This window comes from Ovis canadensis, chromosome 11 (assembly GCF_042477335.2).
Source record: "Ovis canadensis isolate MfBH-ARS-UI-01 breed Bighorn chromosome 11, ARS-UI_OviCan_v2, whole genome shotgun sequence".
In the NCBI taxonomy this organism is placed as follows: domain Eukaryota; kingdom Metazoa; phylum Chordata; class Mammalia; order Artiodactyla; family Bovidae; genus Ovis; species Ovis canadensis.
The window spans coordinates 17,421,391-17,437,871 of NC_091255.1; the positions used below are offsets into that span (position 1 = coordinate 17,421,391).

The 16,481-nt window shown below is 41.8% G+C and overlaps 2 protein-coding genes across 2 annotated transcripts; both read left to right on the plus strand.

Annotated features, from left to right (window-relative positions):
• Positions 1-2,204: 2,204 nt before the first annotated feature.
• Positions 2,205-3,140, plus strand: LOC138414620 (olfactory receptor 4D1-like). The gene has a single exon (XM_069542366.1). It carries the CDS (start codon positions 2,205-2,207, stop codon positions 3,138-3,140), a length of 936 nt encoding a protein of 311 aa, XP_069398467.1.
• A 10,260-nt stretch (positions 3,141-13,400) lies between these two features.
• LOC138414621 (olfactory receptor 4D2-like) lies at positions 13,401-14,336 on the plus strand. The gene has a single exon (XM_069542367.1). The coding sequence runs from the start codon at positions 13,401-13,403 to the stop codon at positions 14,334-14,336; it is 936 nt and encodes a 311-aa protein (XP_069398468.1).
• Positions 14,337-16,481: the final 2,145 nt, after the last annotated feature.

The window sequence follows — 16,481 nt, forward strand, 5'->3', positions numbered from 1 at the left end:
ATGATTGAATGTAACATGTTCCTGAATTTTGCATGGCATGTTACAGCAATGCAGTTGCTAAGAATCCCGTTTGGCTTGTCAACTTTCTACTCTTCCATTGTGTTGTAAAGGCCACATTCAGTGAACAGATTGTCCTGAACTGAACTCAACACCTTCCTCTGAACCCTCCTCTGCTCTCAGGGTTACTCTTTCAGGGAACTAAGCATTACCATCACCACTCAATAGCCCAACCCAGCAATCTAAGGATCATTCATGACATTTTCCTCTTCCCCTCAATCCAAACTATCACCATGCATGCATGCTAAGTTGCTTCAGTCATGTCCAGCTCTTTGTGACCCTATGGATTGTAGCCTGCTAGGCTCCTCTGTCCATGGGATTCTCCAGGCAAGAATCCTGGAGTGGGTTGCCCTGCCCTCCTCCAGGGGATCTTCCCAGTCCAGGAATCTAACCTGTGTCTCGTGTCTCCTGCATGAGACCTGGCAGGCAGGTCCTTTACCACTCGCACCACCCGGGAAGCCCAAACTATCACCAAGTCCTCTCAACCCTACTTCCAGTTAGTGCTATTTCTACCACCCTAGTTCAGGCTATACTCACCTTCTCTACTGCCTTAACCACATGCAGCTCCTAACCGGGCTCCCTTCATCCTCCTTTGTGTCCTGTCCAATCAACTTGATGTCCAAATCAACATCCCAGTCAATCAAAATCACACAACTGAGCTCACTGTTCTCTACCGTGAACCTTTTGGTGGCTCCCATATGATATGAATGTGTAGTAAGACTCTACCAGGAAAGAAAAGTTACAGCTTAAAAGAGAACAAAGTTTAGAAATAAAATAAAAAAAAAAGAAAAATAAATACAATTACTGATCTTTCAGAAGAGCTCTATGTCTCCTTTAAACAATATATTCATTTAATTTCTTTGCTAACAAAATAGTTACCCCTCTGCCCCTTGTCTCCACCTATAATCTGAGGAGCCTCAGCTGGTAAGGGGCCAGCTACTCTGGAGGATGGAAAGGAATGGAATGCCCCAGGTGCGCAGCTGTGCCCAGAGTCTCCCTTGCTTGTCCCATGCAGGCACTATTGCACACCAAGTCGATTTTCACCCGTCAAGCCATAACACCAAGTACTTGTTAATAGTAATTACTGACTATGAGCAAGGATGGACAGTGCAGAGCACAAATAAATTGTGAAATCAAGACCTATGTGTCTAGCACCGTATGGTTGAATTATGAAGGAGAAACACTGGCACATGAAAAGTTCATGAACATGCTGATCTGTTCACATGAGAAATGTGGACATGAGTGTGTTACATGAAAAATGATTGATACAACAGCCAATATTTTCTAATAACTGTAAATGGAAACTAACCTTTAAGTTGCCTAAAGACAAGGACGTTTTTTAATAAATTATTATTTTTTTAATTTTATCTTTACTTTATTTTACTTTACAATACTGTATTGGTTTTGCCATACATTGACATGAATCCGCCATGGGTGTATACGAGCTCCCAATCCTGAATCCCCCTCCCAATAAATTATTTTTTTAAAAGGAAAAGTGATTAGTAAAAAATGTAGTAGAGACTGGGGTGGAGTAGGAGACTGCACAGAAGAGAGTAATTAACATTTATTATTGCAGATACTGTCCTAGGAACTTTCTGTGTTCTTTTACTTAATCCCTTAGGCAGTTTCTATAAAGCAAATATATTTCTTACAGATATGAATGCGACCCCATGGACTGCAGCCTACCAGGCTCCTCTGTCCATGGGATTTTCCAGGCAAGAGTACTGGAGTGGGGTGCCATCGCCTTCTCCGATATTTCTTACAGATATGGAAATTGTAATGCAGATTAAGAAAGTAGCTCAAAGCCAAATCTCTCTCAAGGAAATGAACGCTCTGAAGTTTTGGCTCTGGTTCTGAAGAATTCTGAGGGCTTCCCACCCCTATATTACACTGAATCTTAGAAAGGTAGGTGGCATGTATTTCTGGATGGTTTTAAGATATCTCATGTGTGTGTACTCAAACACAAACTGGTAAACTTTCAAGAGACAAGTCATTGAATTGGCACTTGATATTGTGATCTGTACATGAGGATGTCCATCACATTTCCTTGGACAACTGAATTGAGCCCTTGAGCCCTAAAAGGACAAACAATAATTCATGTGTCTATGTCTCTGCCTTGTTTCCTTTAGGAGTATGGAGAAGACAGCATGGATTCAGAGAACCTCACGTGGGTATCAGAATTTGTCTTCCTAGGGTTCTCCCAGAATCAGGAGCTCCAGTTTTTACTGTTTCTGGTGTTCCTGCTTGTTTACACAACCACTGTCATAGGAAACCTCCTCATCATGGTCACAGTGAGCTCTGATTCCAGGCTCCACACACCCATGTATTTCCTGCTGAGAAATCTGGCCGTCATAGACCTCTGCTTCTCCTCAGTCACTGCCCCAAAGATGCTGGTGGACTTCCTTGCTGAGAAGAAGACCATCTCCTACCAGGGCTGCATGGCCCAGATCTTCTTTTTCCACCTCTTGGGAGGTGGGACTGTCTTCTTCCTCTCAGTGATGGCCTATGACCGCTACATAGCCATCTCCCGGCCTCTCCACTACATTACCATCATGAACACTCGAGTGTGTGTGGGGCTGGTGGTTGCTGCCTGGGTAGGGGGCTTTGTCCACTCCATTGTCCAGCTGGTTCTGATACTCCCATTGCCCTTTTGTGGACCCAACATCCTAGATAACTTCTACTGTGATGTTCCACAAATGCTGAGGCTTGCCTGCATGGACACCTCCCTCCTGGAGTTCCTTATGATCTCCAACAGTGGGATGCTGGTCCTCATCTGGTTCCTCCTTCTTCTGATCTCTTATACTGTCATCCTGGTGATGCTGAGGTCCCAGTCTGGGCAGGCGAGGAGGAAGGCAGCTTCCACCTGCACCACCCACATCATTGTCGTGTCTATGATCTTCATTCCCTGTATCTATATCTATGCCCGGCCCTTCACCTCTTTCCCCATGGACAAGGCTGTGTCCATCAGCTACACTATCTTGACCCCCATGCTCAATCCCATCATCTACACCCTGAGGAACCAAGAGATGCAGGCAGCCATGAAGAGATTAGGCAAGCACCTAGTGATTTCCAGCAGGGAGTGAACTTAACATAAGTTGACTTTGAATGACAAATCTTCTCTCTGAACTTTGTTTTTCCATATGAGAAGTGAAGGTAAGTCTTCTGGAATGCAACAGTTGAAATTAATATATCTATGGAGATTAATATTTCTATGGAGCTGTTGTTCTGTCAGGTATTATGTTAGGCACTTTCACACTTTTGTCTCATTCTCAGAAAATTGACAGTGGATATGTTATTCTTGTATTAAACAGTTTAGAAATAAGAAAACTCAGAAGTGACTTGCTCATTGATGAACAGAAAGAGAGAAGAAGGCCAGGAGATGGTTCCTCTGATCCCCCAGTTTCAAGACAGGAGATATGGGTGGGATTTGAAACCCAGGGCTTCTTCCAATCACAAGGGAGAGCTTAGAGTTTCTCATCTATGGATGGGGGCTTCCCTGGTGGTTCAGTGGTGAAGAATCCACCTGCCAAACAGGAGACACAGGTTCGATCCCTGGATGGAAGATTCCCTAGAGAAGGAAATGGCAACCCACTTAAGTATTCTTGCCTGGGAAATCCAATGGACAGAGGCACCTGGTAGATTGCAGTCCATGGGGTCACCGTAAAGAGTTAGACACAAATTAGCGACTAAAGAACACCAACAACAATATCTATGGATGAATATCTGTGATGAATCTTCAACTCTTTCATCCTAAATCTGGAACACTCACCTTTGTTCTGCTCCCTCATCCCCTCTGTGGTTTTTGGAAGTGGTATCACTTGTAATATCATCTAAATATTTCCCATAAGGGTATATTCCCTTTGGGTTTGTTTCTTTTCTGTGAAATACACCTTGGGTAATCTGAAAAACTACTCTGCCTTCCCAACCTGTTCTTTGCATTATATAGATGATATGGCTGAGAAGAGGATGCTGTAGTGTAGTTGGGGATCCAAGGCCGGAGAGGGCAAAGCCATGTTTATCAGTGGTCCAGATATAAGGTATGGGTTCAATCCAAGGTTGCCACCTCATGGGTTTTTGCCTTTCTCTTTGACTTCCTGCCCCAGATTAAGGGCTCCTTGAATGTGGGCCATGCCTTATTCACCTTGAAATTTGCTCAACACCTTGAACAGTAGCTCATCCAGAGAGGTATTTCTACTTTTTCTTGTACCCCATTCCTTCCTTGTATAGTTCAGATCTATATTTGATTTCTCTCTGTATAACATTTCTTTGCTCCATCTTCTTATTTCCTTTTTAAAACTTTTGGGCAATGTAGAATCTTGACCCAAAGTTAGGAAGATAATATGAAGACTTTTTTCCCCTATTCCCTCCCAATAACCACCTCATCTGGGAAATATTTAATAAAACTTGCAGGCTCTTCAAGCCATCGCTGCAGCTCTGAGTTGATGCTTTCTTCACTTTTACGTCCCTGCGCCTTTTCATGCATTTCTCCCCATTCTTAGTGGGTGTTTGGAGATGAGGGCAGAGAAAATGGACTGTATCATATTTGATTGGAGTGTCCCTCAAAACAGTGTTTTCCCCTTTCGCACAAAAGTCCTTTAAATATCTGGGGATACTTTTCTCACCCTCTAACTTGTCTCTTCTCTAGATGAAGCATCTGCTTTCCTTCAATTGTTCCCATTGTGACAAGTTTCCTAATTCCACCATCTTGGCCATCTCCTCTGTATTTACTCTCCTATGACAACATCCCTCTTAAAATGTGATGCTCAGCCTATGACATATAGCTAATTGGAGAGTGTGATCTCTTTGGAAAACTATGATAGTCCTACTTGAGATATATAGCCCCAAAGATGTTTTTGGTGGCAAACAGCAGCATAACCAAATCAGTGCTTAAAGAATGAGGAGATTATCTCATTTAAAAAGATTAGAGGGCTTCCCTGGTGATTCAGTAGTAAAGAATCCACTTGCCAATGCAAGAGACATGGGTTCAATCCCTGGTTCAGGAAGATCCTACATGCCTTGGAGCAACAAAGCCCATTCACCTCAACTATTAAACCTGTGCACTAGAGCCCTGGAACCACAACTACTGAGCCCATGTGCCTCAAGTACTAAAGTCAGAGCACCCTAGAGCCCCTGCTCTGCAATGAGTGAAGCTACTGCAATGAGAAGCCAGGACACCACAACTAGAGAGAAGCCCCTGCAAAGAGAAAAGCCCATGTAGCAGCAAAGACCCAGCACAACCAAAAATAAATGAATAAATAAAATTCAGTTCAGTTCAGTCACTTAGTCATGTCCGACTCTTTGCGACCCCATGAATCACAGCATGCCAGGCCTCCCTGTCCATCACCAACTCCCAGAGTTCACTCAGACTCGTGTCCATCGAGTTGGTGTTGCCATCCAGCCGTCTCATCCTCTGTCGTCCCCTTCTCCTCCTGGCCCCAATCCCTCCCAGCATCAGAGTCTTTTCCAATGAGTCAACTCTTCTCATGAGGTGGCCAAAGTACTGGAGTTTCAGCTTCAGCATCATTTCCTCCAAGGAAATCCCAGGGCTGATCTCCTTCAGAATGGACTGGTTGGATCTCCTTGCAGTCCAAGGGACGCTCAAGAGTCTTCTCCAACACCACAGTTCAAAAGCATCAATTCTTCGGTGCCCAGCTTTCTTCACCGTCCAATTCTCACATCCATACATGACTACTGGAAAAACCATAGCCTTGACTAAACGGACCTTTGTTGGCAAAGTAATGTCTCTGCTTTTGAATATGCTATCTAGGTTGGTCATAACTTTTCTTCCAAGGAGTAAGCATCTTTTAATTTCATGGCTGCAATCACCATTATATATATATAAATTAGAGGATTGACAATTCCAGAGGTGGTTAATTCAGCAGTTCCAACATTTTAGGGCCCTGAGTTGGCTATTCTATAATTTGCTGTCTTTTCCCTCACGATGGCAATATGACTGGTAAAGCTTCAGTAATCATATTTGTGTGTGTGTGTGTGTGTGTGCGTGCATGCTTAGTTGTGCCCAGATCTTTGCAACCCTATGGACTGTAGCCCACTAGGCTCCTCTGTCCATGGGATTCCCCAGGCAAGAATACTGGAGTGGGTTGCCCTTTCCTCCTTTAGGAGTCATACATTTATATCCAAACAATTCAGCAAGAAGGAAGAGGAGGGGCATTCATGTGCTTTCCTTTTTTATTTTTTTAGACCTAGGGGAAATTTTTTTTCCAGAACCATGCCAACAGAATTTGCTTATGACTTGTTGGGCAGAAACTGGGTCATATGGTCACCCTACTCTACAAAGGAAATGGAAAGTGCATGGCTGGCTGTTTCAGCCAGAAAATGGCAATCGACAATGTCTGCCACATAGATGGAAGCCCCTGGTAGCAGGATGGCAGAGAGGTGATTGGCCTGAGTCAGAAATCTTGACAATGAGCAAAGTTTCTCGTGGACAGGGTCATAAAAGTAAATGGCTAGAGGAGCTGACAAATAACAGATATGTTAAGTGGGCCCAGGTAAAGACTAAGGGAACTAGAGAGTGCATGCTCAGGTCAGAGGGAAAACAGCACTCCTACTGCTCTTGCCCACCCTTTGCAGAGATCCAATACCTAAATCCTTACAGAACAATCAGAAGAATTTTATTTAAAGATACTAAACGCCCCAGATGAGTAGTCCAGGCCATCTTCCCAAACTGACATTCAGGGATCTTCTGACAAAACAACTGACCTGATCATCCTAAACAGAAGCCTCAATGAATACAGCTCTATCCATGAGAATTTACACCTTTAAGACATCTCCCATGGAAGTTATGTTGTGTTTATGATATGAAATTGGCTCAACTCCACATTTATTTATTACCTAAACTCACAATGGACCTTCAATGTTCTTTAGTTATTTTGTTTAGTGATTAGTGAAAGCACCTCTCTTAAAAGTTGTTGAGGGAAGGCTGTAAGTCATTCCAGTGGTAGTACATTAATTTTGGTCCAGAGAATAAATCACTGCTTCTCAGCCTCATTGTCCCTTGATCTTGCCATTCCACTTGTATTTATATCAAGCATGGGGATGATTTAAGTGTAAGGAGAGAAAAACCTCAATTAACTTTACCTATGAAATTTACTTCATATCAGTGAATTCAGTCATGTCTGACTCTTTGAGATCCCATGGACTGTGGCACATCAGGCTTCCCTGTCCATAACCAGCTCCCAGAACTTGCTCAAATTGATGTCCATCAAGTCAGTGATGCCATCTAACATCTCATTCTCTGTCATCTCCATCTCTTCCTGTCCTCAATCTTTCCCAACATCAGGGTCTTTCCTAATAAGTCAGCTCTTCACATGAGGTAGCCAAAGTATTGGAACTTCAGGTTCAGCATCAGTCCTTCCAATCATTATTCAGGACTGATTTCCTCTAGGATTGACTGGTTTGATCTTGTTGCAGTCCAAGGGACTCTCTAGAGTCTTCTCTAGCACCACAGTTCAAAAGCATCAATTCTTTGACACTCTGCTTTCTTTATGGTCCAACTCTCACATCCATTCATGACTACTGGAAAAACCATAGCTTTTGATTATACAGGCCTTTGTTGGCAAAGTAATGTCTCTGCTTTTTAATATGCTGTCTACTTCATATATGATCCATTAAAAGTGGTGTATCAGTCAAGGTTCTGCCAGAGAAACAGGACCAGTATGATATGGAAGTGTTGTGAAGGGAGAAATTTTCCTCCACCGTTCTAGGTTCTCATGGCTGGTCTATGAAATTGACATAAGACAAATTAAGAGAAAAAATAAAGCACAGTTTGAGAACATGTATACATGGTAGAGAACCAGGCACACTGAGTAACCCACCAAAATGGCTGAAACTTTCACCTTGAATATGACCTTCTGCTAAAGACCAAAGAAGGTGTTGGAGGAAGTTGTGTGGGACTCCAAAAGGGAGGAAGACAATTCACATGGAAGTGGAAAAGAAAATGTTTGGTAAGTAAATACTTGCTGGGCCATGTAGAGACAATGGAACACAGAGTGGACCCTGATCTCTAGGCCCGGTCCCCTCTCACTATACACACACACACACACACAAACATACCTAGTCCATATTCTTTGTAGGCGAATCTGGTGAAAACCCATTCTGGGAACAGGTTCTCTATTTAAATACTTTAGACAGCTAAAGGGAAAAGTCAAGATTTCTTCCTGAGTCTTTTGGGCCTTGACAATTTTCAGCTCAAAATAATCCAAAGACATTTTGGGGTGGCAAACTTTATATGTGTTATATATGAAGAGGGAGAGAGAGAGATTTATTTCAAGGAATTCCTTACCTGATTGTGAGACTTGCTTGGCAAGTATGAAATCTGTAGGGCAGGCCAACAAGAAAGGCAGGCTGGAATTCTTGGGCATGAAGCTGCAGTCCAGATTGCACCCTCTTCAAGGAAACCTCAGTTCTGCTGTTCAAACCTTTTTAAAAAAGTAATTAGTTTATTTTAATTGGAGGATAATTACAGAATTGTTACGGTTTTTGCCATGCATCAACATGAATTGGCCACAGGTATACATGTGTACCCCTCACCCTGAACTCTCTCCCACCTCCCTCCCCACCCTCCCCCTCTGGGTTGTCCCAGAGCGCTGGCTTTGGGTGCCTTGCTTCATGCATCGATCTTGCTCTGGTCATAATTTATTGAATCTGGTACATCCACATTGGCTAGGATAATCTCCTTTACTTAAAATGAATGGATGGGATTTCCCTGGCAGTTCAGTGGTTAACACTCCACCATTCAAATGTAGGCAGCAGGGTTCAATTGCTGGTCTGGGAACTAAGATCTCACAGGCCATTTTGTATGGCCAAAAGAAAAAAATATTTTAATGAATTGATTGTAAAAAAATAAAATTAGCTGATTAGAGAATCAATCACATCTATAAAATACCTTCACAGCAACACCTAGATTCAAGTTTGAATAACTGAGAACTACAGACTAGTCGTTTGACGCATAAAACCAACCATCAAGAGGGGAATGATTAATCATCAATGACTCGGGCCTCTTTCAATGAGGATGTAAATGAAGTTCCTTCTAAAATGAAGTTCCTTCTAAATGGATGTATCCTGCATCCATTTAGCAGTTTGAAGTTAAGTCAGGTAAATACACACACACACACACACACACACATATATATATATATATATATATGCATATTTAGATATGTGATACATATGATAATCATTTTCTGATCTCAGTGTACATGACTGGGTGTTTACTCCATTCTGGCCATTCTTGGCTTTGGAACTCATGTTGGTGAGAGGATGCAGTGAACAGATGACTTTTGGTGAACATTTCACACAATCACATGTGACCCGACAAGAGAATATATAAAGTGGGACATGTTAGGTTTCTCTTATTGAAAACTAAATCAGAATATGTATCAAAATCATCTACATGATACTCAGCGAGATGGACAAGTCCTGTCACTTCCTCAGAATCAATCAAGGCTACTTTTGTGTGACTTAATTTTATTTTCTTATTTTACTGTTTTTTCATTGTGAATCAATGTTAAAATGGACTAGAGCTCTAAATAAGAACTTTTTTTGAAAAGATTATTTATGTTTGTGACTGTGCTGGGTCTGTTTCTGGAAGAGCTTCACATCTTACTCTTACCTGCCATTGTACTCTATTTTGCCAAGAATGAGCATTTGCAGTAAAACATTCAGACCAACCTGAAAAGTTATATGCAGTTCAGAAAGCTCTGTCTAAAAAATTAGACTATTTTTTTAGCACATCAAGTTTAAAATGCCAATTAATTCTAGTTTTGATCAATCCCCCATAATGAGCACTGCATAAATTTCCTGTACCAGTCCTTGCATTAGAGGTAGTAAGAGTTCACAGGTAAAGAATACTGGCATTTAAATAGATGATGTACTGGACTGGGGCTTCCCTGACGGCTCAGTGGGTAAAGAACCCATCCGCAATGCAGAAGACACAGGAGATGAGGGTTTGATTCTTGGGTCAGGAAGATTCCCTAGAGGAAGGCAAGACAACCCACTCCAGTATTCTTGCCTGGATAATCTCATGGACAGAGGAGCCTGGTGGGCTACAGTCCAAAGGGTCACAAAGAGTCATACATGACTGAGTGACTAAGCACGCATGCACATAGTGGACTTGGGTACAGATGGTAAATCAATAATTGGGCTTCAGTTGCCAAAATAAAGGACAAGTTTTACAGGACAGTAAGGTTCTGTTGAACTGATGCCATATATCTGCCCATGTATGACTTGCTCTAAGTAAAGATCAGTTAGGCACAAAAGTAGAAGAAAAAGAAAAAGGGAAGAAGCAGGAGAAGAAAGAGAAGAAGAAGGAAAGACATCAGACCAGTTGTCTCAGATTGCACAAGAGAGAGAACAGTCCTTTATACTGACGAGCAAGTCCATGGTTCTCAAAGTGTGGTCCCTGGAACAGAGAAATCTGCATCATCTGAGAATTTGTTACAGATGCAAATTCTTGGCCTTATCATTGGTCAACAGAATGAGGAAGTCTGGAGCTTGGGCACTGTAATTTGTCTTTTAACCAGCTCTCCAGGTGATGGTCTCAAGGGAAAGAATTGAAGAAATGGGTTCTTCTAAAACTCCCAGAGAAACTGTTTCTTTTGAAGAGACTCTTATAGTTTTAGATCTTGGCCTGAGATCCTACATGCTACAAATCTATAAAATTGTATTGTTCTTAGTCCTTTTGACCCCGAGGAATAATTTTTAATGAATGTGTGTTTTTGAGAGATTGAAAAACTTTTTAACAAGTCCCATTGCTCCCTTGCCCCCAGTGGTAATTAACCCAACCCTGCCTCCTGAATCGAGTCCAGTAGTTTCTCCATACACCCATTGTTGTATACGTGATGTTTGGGCAGTGGCTAGGAAACTAAGTTTCCAGAAAAGGGATCTTCAAGAAGATGCAAGACATGAGGGCTCTTTCCCATTCTGGGCTGAAGGAAGCTGAGAGACCAGGGTTTTCTCACCTGTAAATAGAGCAGCTGTTAAGAAGAATCCAGACACACTTGCTGGAGAGTGTGGAGAAAAAGCAAGAGATTTAGACTTGATGATGGTAAGGCTAAAGTGTGAGGAAAGCTTCAGAAAATGATGCAGGGGAAATGGGGTGTTGAAAACAGATTTTCCAACGAGCATGTGCAAAACCAGGCTTTTAATGACAAAGTGGAAACTATGTCCTGTGATTTAGAGGGACGATATTGAGAGCAAAGGATAGGAAAATACACCACAGAATTATCCACATGGTCACACTGAACAGGAAAGATTGCATAATTACCTACTTATTCATTATGATAGCAACTTTTTTTGAGCAACTGGTGAATCAGAGCTGCTGTTACAGGTGCTGGGGCTGCTAAGTTACTGAACTTGCAATCTAGTCAACAGGGACAACGGAAAAAAATATGATGAGACTAAAATGACCTCTGATGAACAATACACTGCAGGAAGCAGGTGAGGGGTGGGGAGTGAGACAAGGCAGGGGAGTGAGAAGGCCACTTAACTCTCACCTGTCACCCTTATCTCTCACCTTCTGTGTCCTTCTTCGCCTTTGTCTCCAGCCTCTTCCCTCCCCCTCCACTTTTCCCTTCCTCTTCCTTCCTTTTAATATCCCCTCTTCGTTCTTTTGACAATACCCTGGTGGCTCAGATGGTAAAGAATCTGCCTGCAATGCAGGAGACCTGGGTTCAAAAGATCCCCTGGAGAAGGGAATGGCAACTCGCTCTAGTATTCTTTATTCCTTTGTCTATACTGTTTCTCTTATTTCGACATCGTCCTTCCTCACCTATCTTTGTATTCAGTAACAGAAATTCTTGTAGCTTTTAAAAGAGCCCTTCCATTCCCCTTCATACAAAATCTATCACCTATTTCTTAATCCAGAAAATCTCTCTCCACCTTCTCATGTCTCAGCACACAAACTATGCATATCCTGTTAACTCACCCAGTAAGGGACCACCTACACCAGTGATGAGGGGACGTGCCCTATAATTGTTTACCCACCCAGCAATCAATGCCACATGCTTTTTGAGTATTGACTGTGAGCAAGCATGAGCACTGCAGTGCACAGGTTAATTGTGAATCAAGGCACATGTCTGTAGTGGCACATTATGGTTGAGTCCAGAGGAAAAACCTAGAAATACAAGAAGTTTATTAATTTTTAGATGTGATAACCTTTGCATGAGAAATGACTGGTACAAAAATGTATTAGAGACTGTAAGAAGGCAGGAGGTTTTTAGTGGGAGACTACACATAGATGGGAAAACAGTGGAAACAGTGTCAGACTTTATTTTGGGGGGCTCCAAAATCACTGCAGATGGTGACTGCAGACATGAAATTGAAAGATGCTTACTCCTTGGGAGGACAGTTATGACCAACCTAGATAGCATATTCCAAAGAAGAGACGTTACTTTGCCAACAAAGGTCTGTCTAGTCGAGGCTATGGCTTTTCCAGTAGTCATGTATGGATGTGAGAGTTGGACTGTGAAGAAAGCTGAGCGCTGAAGAATAGATGCTTTTGAACTGTGGTGTTGGAGAAGACTCTTGAGAGTCCCTTGGACTGCAAGGAGATCCAACCAGTCCATTCTAAAGGAGATCAGCCCTGGGTGTTCATTGGAAAGAATGGTGCTAAAGCTGAAACTCCAGTACTTTGGCCACCTGATGCAAACAGTTGACTCATTGGAAAAGACTCTGATGCTGGGAGGGATTGGCGGCAGGAGGAGAAAGGGAAAACAGAGGATGAGATGGCTGGATGGCATCACCAACTCAATAGACGTGAGTTTGAGTGAGTTGGTGATGGATAGGGAGGCTTGGCGTGCTGCAATTCATGGGGGTCGCAAAGAGTCAGACACAACTGAGCAACTGAACTGAACTGACACAGAGGAGAGTGATTACTATTTATTATTTCAGACGCTATTCTAGGACCCTTATATGCTATCTTATTGAATCCCCCAGACATTGTATAGAGACAACACTTATTTCTACCTTACAGATGTGGAAACTGAGACAAAGGGCTTGAATAACTTATTGTGGGTCACATCTCAAGGATAAGAAACTCTGTAATTTGATGACATGTCTGCTGGACTCCAAGTGTCTTCCTATCACTATATTACACTGAATTTTTTAAAGCAGGTTGTATATGTCATGAATGGCTTTAAGATACCTCAAGAATATATATTCCAGTACCAACTGGTACACATTCCAGGACCAAGGCAATTTAGTCAGCATCTGGAGTTATGATATTCACATAGATGTCCATCATCTAAATTTGGACACTCAGTTTGAGCCTCTGAGCACTAATTCATTGCTGTCTGTGTTTTCTTTAGGTGTATGGAGAAGACACCATGGAAACAAGAAACCACACATGGGTGCCAGAATTTGTCTTCCTGGGGCTCTCACAGACTCAGGAGCTCCAGCTCTTCTTGTTTCTGCTGTTCCTGTTAGTTTATATCACTACTGTCATGGGAAACCTCCTCATCATGGTCACGGTGAGCTCTGATTCCAGGCTCCACACACCCATGTATTTTTTGCTCAGAAACCTGGCCGTCATAGACCTCTGTTTCTCCTCAGTCACTGCCCCGAAGATGCTGGCAGACTTCCTCTCTAGGAAGAAGACCATATCCTACCAGGGCTGCATGGCCCAGATTTTCTTCTTCCACTTTCTGGGAGGTGCCATGGTTTTCTTCCTCTCAGTGATGGCCTATGACCGCCTTGTTGCCATCTCCCGGCCCCTCCACTATGTCACCATCATGAACACTCAGGTCTGTGTGGGGTTAGTGGTGGCTAGCTGGGTGGGAGGCTTCATCCACTCCATTTCCCAACTGGCTCTGATGCTCCCACTGCCTTTCTGTGGCCCTAACATCCTAGATAACTTCTACTGTGATGTTCCCCAAGTGCTGAGACTCACCTGCACTGACACCTCCCTCCTGGAGTTCCTTATCATTTCCAACAGTGGGGTGCTGGTCCTCATCTGGTTCCTCCTCCTCCTGGTCTCCTACTCAGCCATCCTGGTGATGCTGAGGTCCCACTCAGGGCAGGCGAGGAGGAAGGCAGCTTCCACCTGCACCACCCACATTATCGTGGTGTCTATGGTCTTTGTTCCAAGCATTTACCTCTATGCCCGGCCCTTCACCTCCTTCTCCATGGACAAAGCTGTGTCCATTAGCCAAACTATCATGACCCCCATGCTCAACCCCATGATCTATACCCTGAGGAACCAGGAGATGCAGGCAGCAGTGAAGGGATTAGGGAGGCATCCTCTGGCTTGTAAAAGTGAGTGACAGTGGGTTCCTCACTTCTCTTTGACCTTGTTTTCTTTGTAGAGTGGGCATAGAGAGCTACTGTATCTCCCCTGTTCATAACTTGTGTTTTTGTTGTATGGATTATCATAGAAGTGAATGCATAGTGAACCTAAGCAACTTACTCAGAGTTTTTAGCAAAATTGATAATATCCTTATTTTTTAATTTTGATGTTGATTTGAATACTCCTGTGACAAGAAGATGCATTGTCATGGAAGCATTCTGGAAAGTCACACCTTCTTTTCTGCCATCTTGGTGGACAGTTTCCTCTTAGGATGACAGCATTCCTCCAGAAAAGCAGTTCTTTTTCCTGTACCTGACCCCCTTTTCACAGGACCCCTTTTTGTGTGAGTCTGGATTGTTGGAAACTGCACAGGATCCAGAGCCTGAAATTGGAGACTTTAACCAACACTTACCCCATGGATGACCTTGAATGAGATACCTGGCCTCTCTCGAACTCATAACTTCTTCCTCAACAAACTTGCTAAAATTAATATGTGACCCCAAACCTTCCAGTAACAGAATCAGAAATTGTGACAAAACATTGAATGATCCATATAATTGTATTTTTTATTTTCAAATTGGAAATTATTATGAGTATTCAGATATTTTCACTGTATATTTTAATATAGTATAATAATTATTACAAGTAAAAAGTCATGTGTAAAACTCATTGGAAAAGACCCTTATGCTCAGAAAGACTGATGGTAAAGGAGAAGAGGGCAGCAGAAGATGAGATGGTTAGATAGCATCATCGACCCAATGGTCATGAATTTAAGCAAACTCAGGGAGGTAGTGAAGGACAGGTGAGCCTGGAGTGCTGCAGTCCATGGGGTCACAAAGAGTCAAACAAGACTTAGTAACTGAACAAAAACAAATGTATATACATTATAATATACAACATTATCAATATATTGTATAAACTATTGTATATTGTATACAATAGTCAGTTCAAGAATCACATGGTACCAGTGACTTCCCTATAGGTGCTCTCTACCACATCACTTCTTCCCAAATGAAAGCACTTTCTTGAATTTTGTGTTTATCATTCCATCATTTATAAAAATAATCTCACTACACCTTTGCATAATCAACATATTGTTTTATTTTGCTTTCTTGAGCTTTATACAAATATTAGACTGTATATAATATTCTGGGGTTTGCTTTTTTTCACTCCACATCATGTTTCTAAACGCCACATGTTACTTCGTTTGGCTGTAGTGTTATTTTTTTTGCTGTATAATATTCCTTTGTGAGAATAAGCTTAGTGGGATTGTTTCAGGTTTTCTGTTGCAAACAGTGCTCTTTTGAATTTTCTTCTACTTGTCTCCAATTGTTATGTTGAGGAACTATGTGTCATCATATATTTTAAAGTGGAATTGCTGAGCCATGAGATCTTCAAAGATTTACCTTTACAAAATCATGCCAAATTCTTTCCCAAAGTTGTTAATGCATTGCATTTCATCAGCAGTGTTGAAGTAGTCCTATTGATTCATATCCTCCTAATATTAGCTATTGTCAGATTTCTTTATTTTTGCTAATTAAGTGGGTAAAAAAATGAAATTTCACTGTAGTCTTAATTTGCATTTCTCTAACATTTCCTCCCATACTTTTTATTGTATGCAGGTTTCTCATGAATGCATTTTGTTCCCTTTCCTCTGACTTTTTCTGTTCAGTGTATGAGTTCTTACGTAATTTAGTGGTTGATCTATTATCACCTATATTTATTACAGTACTTTCTTCCACTTTGTGATTTGCCTTCTCTATTTTTTGTGTTAGTTTTTATGTAGTCAGTTTTATTTTAGTGTTAGTTCATATTGAAATCTTATTTTTTTAAATTGCTTTTTATCCAGAGGACAAAATGATATGATATTCTGCGATGTAGTTCTTCTAGCTTTAAAAAATGTTTAAAAGCATTTTTAACTTTTTGAAAAATCTCACACTTACAGAATATGTGCAAGTAGAGCATAACGCACTTTTTCCCTGAAAGTTTGAGGGTAAGTTACAATCTTGATGCCCACTAATCCCTAACATTTGTGTGCATTTTCTGCAAAAAGACATTTCCACCAATACTGCTGTACAGTCAGGTGTGGCATTTTTGTGACTGACTTTACCAGGAATATTAC